Source organism: Procambarus clarkii, chromosome 85, assembly GCF_040958095.1.
Source record: "Procambarus clarkii isolate CNS0578487 chromosome 85, FALCON_Pclarkii_2.0, whole genome shotgun sequence".
Lineage (NCBI taxonomy): Eukaryota > Metazoa > Arthropoda > Malacostraca > Decapoda > Cambaridae > Procambarus > Procambarus clarkii.
Window position 1 is genome coordinate 15,792,370 of NC_091234.1, and position 7,434 is coordinate 15,799,803.

Below are 7,434 nucleotides of genomic sequence, written 5' to 3' on the forward strand. Positions count from 1 at the left end.
ACCTAATAAGTAAAGTTGCATAACAAGCCGAGTTTTCCTGATATTACCTTTAAATTGCTTTATTATGGAATGATAAACCTTTCCATTAAATAATGAAATATTTTATTCTTGTTTAACTTGAGTTAAAATTAACATTTTAATTTAATTAAACCTAACCTAACCTAACCTAACCAATCCTAACCTAATCTATCCTAACTTGACCTATCATAACCTACCCTAACCCAACCTAATATTAATTAAAATAAACCAATTTGGATAGAAATATTTGAAAATAATGAAAATCATTCTACCTGTTAGGCAAATCGGGCTTACATACTAGGCAAAGTAATACATTTTAACTATTTGGTACAATATATTATATATGTTTTATTTACCTGTTTCCTTGCAAGGTGTGGTGGAGGATACCTAATTGACCTGTGTTCTTTCTTGTGCCAGTACCACCAGTGTTAAATAGTCTCTCTTTATCTGTAAATTCCCCTAGAGAATTTTGTATGTAGTTATCATGTCTCCCTTAACTCCTCTGTTTTCCAGCGACGTGAGGTGCTTGACCCGTTCACGTTGACCCGTTCTCGCACTTTCTTACAGTCGAGTGATTTGGGTATAGGAATAAGCACAATGTAAGGGGCATGAGACTGAATACATTCAAAGCAGGTTTGGCCACAATGACAACTCATTCACTTTGAAGTGTAAATATTTACATGACCGGATGCCGAGTTTCTCTCCAACATTTACACCTGCAGATGGCTTTCAGGTGCAGGAAACAATTACAACTTTCAGTATGCAAGGTGTGCAATTGGTATGCAAGGAGAAGGAGAGCATATGTATACATGTGGAAGAGTGAGGGACAGGAATACATAGCCAGAGAAAACGGTGGCTCGCTGGTGTTCCAGAACTAAGAGGCATGAGTTATGCGGTAAGGCAGCGTGAATTGCACCTCACGTCGCTGGAAGACAGAGGAGTTAAGGGAGACATGATAACTACATACAAAATTCTCTGGGGAATTTACTGATAAAGAGACCCTATTTAACACTGGTGGTACTGGCACAAGAAAGACCACAGGTGGAAATTGAGTACCCAAATGAGCCACAGAGACATTAGGATGATTTTGCTCCGTGCCAGAGTAGTTATTAATAGAAGGAATGCATTAGTACAGTGAAGTGGTGGAGGCTGACTCCATACACATTTTCAAATGTAGATCAGACCCCAATAAGCTCAGAACACCAGTTTATTGACAGTTGGGAGGCGGGACCAAAGAGCCAAAGCTCAACCCCCGCAAGCACAACTAGGCGAGTACATGGATGCTGCGTCTACTCCCAGTCAGGAGGACAAGAAGGCTGCTGGATGCTGCATCTCTCACAGATGTCTGGACACTGGAGATGCTCCCACTGTACCAAGGTGGGGCCATTTTCTCGCTACTCTTTTGTTCAGGACGTGTTAGCAGTGGGCAGGTGGGTCAGAGGGGTGGGTAGTGGGTTAGTATGTGAAGGGTGATGAGTTTTGAGATTGAGTAAGCAAGAATTGAGGATGAGTAAGCAAGAGTTGGTATGCAAAGTTGGGATGATTCAGTGGCCCTCTGAAGCCACTTTCATCTGCCCTGTACCCATTAGCTCCTATTCATCCAACCCGTTCTCGCACTTTCTTCTAGTCAATATTGACTTATTAAATACGTGCATATGTGACATACTAAACATACTAGTTTACCTTGAAAAGCTTCATAGAAAACACCGACCTTACCTAACCTTCTTAGTATGTTAAGATATGCATCTTATTGCTTCGTAATTACAATTATTACTTAACCTATTATAGGTATAGGTGTAATTACGAAGCAATAAGATGCTTATCTTAACATACTAAGAAGGTTAGGTAAGGTCGATGTTTTCTATGAAGCTTTCCAAGGTAAACTAGTATGTTTAGTATGTCACATATGCACGTATTTAATAAGTCAATATTGACTATACGAAAGTGCGAGAACGGGTTGATTCATCGACACTTACAACTTACACATATCTACTTACCATCTGCCCTTCACTTAAGACCTACTCGGCGCCACTTAGCCCCCTGTCCTTAACCACTGAACAAGTGTCCACCTCCACTAGCGTCTCCACCGGGGGATTCGAACCCATCACAAGTCGTAACACAAGCACCAATCCCGCCTATTAGCCAATCGGACGCAGATTCCTCGCTCGGAGACGCGCACAATCTCGCGGAACAATTCAAGGAGCAGTAAACACGGAAGCCTCGCAGATTTACGGCCAAGGCCGATCAACGGAGCATGTTGCAAAACCTGTTTATGGCGCGAATGCTTGCAAGCCAATTTTGTATGTTGATGTTTGGGATGTTGCAAACATGCTTGTATTTCATGTTTTCTTTGGGGTATAACTTGTGTGTGTGTGTGTGTGTGTGTGTGTGTGTGTGTGTGTGTGTGTGTGTGTGTGTGTGTGTGTGTGTACTCACCTATTTGTACTCACCTATTTGTGCTTGCAGGATCGAGCATTGGTCGTGTGTGTGTGTGTGTGTGTGTGTGTGTGTGGTGTGTGTGTGTGTGTGTGTGTGTGTGTGTGTGTGTGTGTGTGTGTGTGTGTGTGTGTGTGTGTGTGTGTGTGTGTAGATCACGAAAAATAAACACGTGATTAAAAATGTGACAGTGTCAGACCACGGAGGAAAATTGAAACAGGAAATTCCTTAAGTACTTTCACATATGAATACTCCTTCTGAAGAGGTATTAATATACGAAAGTACTTAAGGAAATTCCTGTTTCAATTTTCCTCCGTGGTCTGACACTGTTATATATATATATATATATATATATATATATATATATATATATATATATATATATATATATATATATATATATATATATATATTATTTATGCCTGAAGGAAAGGGGTGATAGCTCTTCGACCCCGCCTTTCTAACCAGCAGTTATCCAAAGCAATATGACTTTTGGCCTATTTCCATGTCTAATCATTTGTTTAAATAGTTAATGGTGCTTCAAACTGCTTCATCAGTTTATAATAATGTCCTACCACTCTTACGCTAAAGGAAAACTGTCTGAATCGACTTGAGAATGGTCCAGGACGGACCGAAACGTCGTCGTCCCTTCACCTTCTAGTGTGTGGTCTGGTCAACATACTTCAGCCACGTTATTGCTGACTCATCGCCTGAAAACTGTCTAACATCTCTATGATTCACCAGAGACTCAAGCCGCCTTCTATGCCCTCTTGTGTCATTGGTATTCAAGGCGAACATGTACACTCTTTTTCCACGGTCAAGCCCCTTATAAATTTTACACGTCTGGATCATGTTTCCCCCTCTCTCTCTTCTCTTTTCTAGCGCCATTGGGTTTACATATTTCAATCCCTTCATACCTCCTTCCCTCGCAATTCTGCAACGAGCCTCGTTGCAAACCTCTTAACATTTCCGAGTTTACTTTTGTATTTAGAAAGATTTGTGAACTCCACAGTGGGCTGCATACTCTAAAACTAGTCTCACGTAGCTTGAACAGCGATCTGAGTGCCTGCTTAATTAAGTTCCTGTATGATTTTCTAATTTTTGCTAGTGTAGAGTATGCTGCTGACGTTATCCTTTTTAAATGAGCCTCCGGAGTTAAGTTTGGTGGTATATTCACTACCAGATATTTATCTCTGGTCGTTATAGATAGGTGGTCCTTCTTCATTGAGTAATGGCCTTTTTGTCTCACATTTCCTTTAGTGAATGGGATGAGCCCTGCGCTCTGAGAGTCTCCAGCAGATGAATTAGAGCTCCGGGCTCTGTAAGGCTCCAGAGGGAAGAAATAGCATTACTGAGGCACTTAACAGAGCACTTGGCTCTGTTGCTCAGCCTCAGAACAGCACTTGGAGGCTCACCAACGTGTCAATTGCCATATAAAATGCATCTCGATCCCAGTAACCAAGATAGAGCAGCTCTCGAAGCAGCACAAACATGTTCAAGAGTCACTGAAATTCACTTTGGATTAATGAAACTCACGTTAAAATTAACATGAAAATGGAACATAAATCCATTAATAATGGTATTGTTAGTGTAGAAAATCCATTAAGCACTGGATAGCAAGTATAAGGCTATAAGATAACAAGATAGGAGTGTGATATCACAATCCATATTTTTGGAATATATGAATGCAAAGGCAAATATTATCCTCTCAAAGTCCCTAACTTTTGGAAATTAAACAAATTTTCAGTCATAGGTCAAGAAAATTTCCCTCAGACTTTTCTTGGGCTGAAGCAAATGAGGAAACGGGAAATATGTGGATATCCTATAGGGGAGCCGGTCGGCCGAGCGGACAGCACGCTGGACTTGTGATCCTGTGGTCCTGGGTTCGATCCCAGGCGCCGGCGAGAAACAATGGGCAGAGTTTCTTTCACCCTATGCCCCTGTTACCTAGCAGTAAAATAGGTACCTGGGTGTTAGTCAGCTGTCACGGGCTGCTTCCTGGGGGTGGAGGCCTGGTCGAGGACCGGGCCGCGGGGACACTAAAAAAAAGCCCCGAAATCATGTCAAGATAACCTCAAGATCCTATAGAAAAAGACTTGAAACAAACTGAAAACCATCTCGGCATTCACTAACTTTGCGAGTTTTTCAGACAATTTCGAATGTTCTGTCTTTTGATATTGTCGTGTTCCAGGATATTAACTGAGTATCCAGGCACCAGAATATTGTTGGACGACTGCTATCCTGGATACTAATTGATTGAGATTGCAAGATATTGATAAAAACAGAGATGTCACGACATTGATGAAGGTCTGTGGTTCCAGGATGAAGGTCTGTGGTTCCAGGATGAAGGTCTGTGGTTCCAGGATGAAGGTCTGTGGTTCCAGGATGGAGGTCTGTGGTTCCAGGATGGAGGTCTGTGGTTCCAGGATGAAGGTCTGTGGTTCCAGGATGAAGGTCTGTGGTTCCAGTATGAAGGTCTGTGGTTCCAGGATGGAGGTCTGTGGTTCCAGGATGGAGGTCTGTGGTTCCAGGATGGAGGTCTGTGGTTCCAGGATGGAGGTCTGTGGTTCCAGGATGGAGGTCTGTGGTTCCAGGATGAAGGTCTGTGGTTCCAGTATGAAGGTCTGTGGTTCCAGGATGAAGGTCTGTGGTTCCAGGATGGAGGTCTGTGGTTCCAGGATGAAGGTCTGTGGTTCCAGGATGAAGGTCTGTGGTTCCAGGATGGAGGTCTGTGGTTCCAGGATGGAGGTCTGTGGTTCCAGGATGAAGGTCTGTGGTTCCAGGATGAAGGTCTGTGGTTCCAGTATGAAGGTCTGTGGTTCCAGGATGGAGGTCTGTGGTTCCAGGATGGAGGTCTGTGGTTCCAGGATGGAGGTCTGTGGTTCCAGGATGGAGGTCTGTGGTTCCAGGATGGAGGTCTGTGGTTCCAGGATGAAGGTCTGTGGTTCCAGTATGAAGGTCTGTGGTTCCAGGATGAAGGTCTGTGGTTCCAGGATGGAGGTCTGTGGTTCCAGGATGAAGGTCTGTGGTTCCAGTATGAAGGTCTGTGGTTCCAGTATGGAGGTCTGTGGTTCCAGGATGGAGGTCTGTGGTTCCAGGATGGAGGTCTGTGGTTCCAGGATGGAGGTCTGTGGTTCCAGGATGGAGGTCTGTGGTTCCAGGATGGAGGTCTGTGGTTCCAGTATGAAGGTCTGTGGTTCCAGTATGAAGGTCTGTGGTTCCAGGATGGAGGTCTGTGGTTCCAGGATGGAGGTCTGTGGTTCCAGGATGGAGGTCTATGGTTCCAGGATGGAGGTCTGTGGTTCCAGGATGGAGGTCTGTGGTTCCAGGATGGAGGTCTGTGGTTCCAGTATGAAGGTCTGTGGTTCCAGGATGGAGGTCTGTGGTTCCAGGATGGAGGTCTGTGGTTCCAGTATGAAGGTCTGAGGTTCCAGTATGAAGGTCTGTGGTTCCAGGATGGAGGTCTGTGGTTCCAGTATGAAGGTCTGTGGTTCCAGTATATAGGTCTGTGGTTCCAGTATGGAGGTCTGTGGTTCCAGTATGGAGGTCTGTGGTTCCAGGATAGTGAAAGAGGACAGAGGTTCCATGATAGTGATGAAGGAATAAGGCTCTAACCTGAGACTGTGAGTCTTAGGTTAACACAATCATAAAGTACAATCGAACATCAGCTTCACTATACATACCGTGCGAGGGAGTATTATGAGGGACGGATGCCCAGGTGCTGGAACAGGTCCTGGAACAGGTGCATGCGTGAGCCTATCTGTAGCTCCAGGAGTGAGTAGACTCACCCTAGACGGAACAGTAGCAGCACGAATAACAAACATGAATTTGAGAATTCGAACATGTACGATTCTAGTATAAACTCGTGGATTGGAGATTTACGCAAGTAGTGTATTAACCATGATAGGTTAATGGCTGTATCATGCTAAGTAGGCGGGTTACGGCCGGCAGGAGTCATAGAGATGTGTCAAAGGTTTAAATTACAAGTAAATTTATATATTGACCAGTCCACACACTAGAAGGTGAAGGGACGACGACGTTTCGGTCCGTCCTGGACCATTCTCAAGTCGATTGTGATTTATAAACTCTCTTTTCACAGCATAAGCTAAATCGTTACAATAGTTTGTATTTCAGACTGTAGGAGAGTACAGTGTTACGTCCTGTAACACTGGTGAACGAGAGGTCACGGAACGACTCAAAACACGAACGAGAAGTCACGAAACGACCCGTGCATACGAACTGCATCTCACACACCTGTTGATTGACGGTTGAGAGGCGGGACCAAAGAGCCAGAGCTCAACCCCCGCAAGCACAACTAGGTGAGTACAACTAGGTGAGTACACTGAAAAAGTTCCCAAGCAGTCAATAAGATCCTTGTCCCTTCAAAACTTCACATTAAACAACCACTTTTTCACTAAGTTCACAGTAACTAAACTTTACCCAACTCTTTTGGGAGCCGGTCGGCCGAGCGGACAGCACGCTGGATTTGTGATCCTGTGGTCCTGGGTTCGATCCCAGGCGCCGGCGAGAAACAATGGGTAGAGTTTCTTTCACCCTATGCTCCTGTTACCTAGCAGTAAAATAGGTACCTGAGTGTTAGTCAGCTGTCACGGGCTGCTTCCTGGGGGTGGAGGCCTGGTCGAGGACCGGGCCGCGGGGACACTAAAGCCCCGAAATCCTCTCAAGATAACCTCAAGATAACAGAATATAGTCTATTCACTTTGTTACGTTCCATTAAAGATTAATTCCTGACACGTCCAAACCTCAAGGCTTCGGGATCAAATTTTATCTATCCACCAAACCATCGCCAGGAATGCCTTTGAAATGGAGAGGCAGGACGGAAGGGCAGGATAGTAATCGGTTGTAAAGAGCCGACGCCCTAACATCTATCCTCTTTTATCCTATTCCCAATCACCTAACTGAACAAAGGGATTGAAATATAAATTTGTTCTCCGTTTCTATAACACGTCATTAAATATA

General features: G+C 44.2%; 1 protein-coding gene across 1 annotated transcript; it reads left to right on the plus strand.

Annotated features, from left to right (window-relative positions):
• Positions 1 to 706: 706 nt before the first annotated feature.
• On the plus strand, positions 707 to 6,068 carry LOC123747599 (golgin subfamily A member 6-like protein 25). Its single transcript, XM_045729821.1, has 2 exons — positions 707 to 796; positions 4,740 to 6,068. The coding sequence occupies exons 1-2, from the start codon at positions 707 to 709 to the stop codon at positions 6,066 to 6,068; spliced, it is 1,419 nt and encodes a 472-aa protein (XP_045585777.1).
• Positions 6,069 to 7,434: the final 1,366 nt, after the last annotated feature.

Bases quoted from the DNA above. Each gene is read 5' to 3' on its own strand.
- LOC123747599 (XM_045729821.1), top strand. From the start codon at position 707: ATGCCGAGTTTCTCTCCAACATTTACACCTGCAGATGGCTTTCAGGTG. The intron at 797-4,739 runs GTATGCAAGGAG...TGATAAAAACAG, and splicing joins GTATGCAAGGTGTGCAATTG to AGATGTCACGACATTGATGA.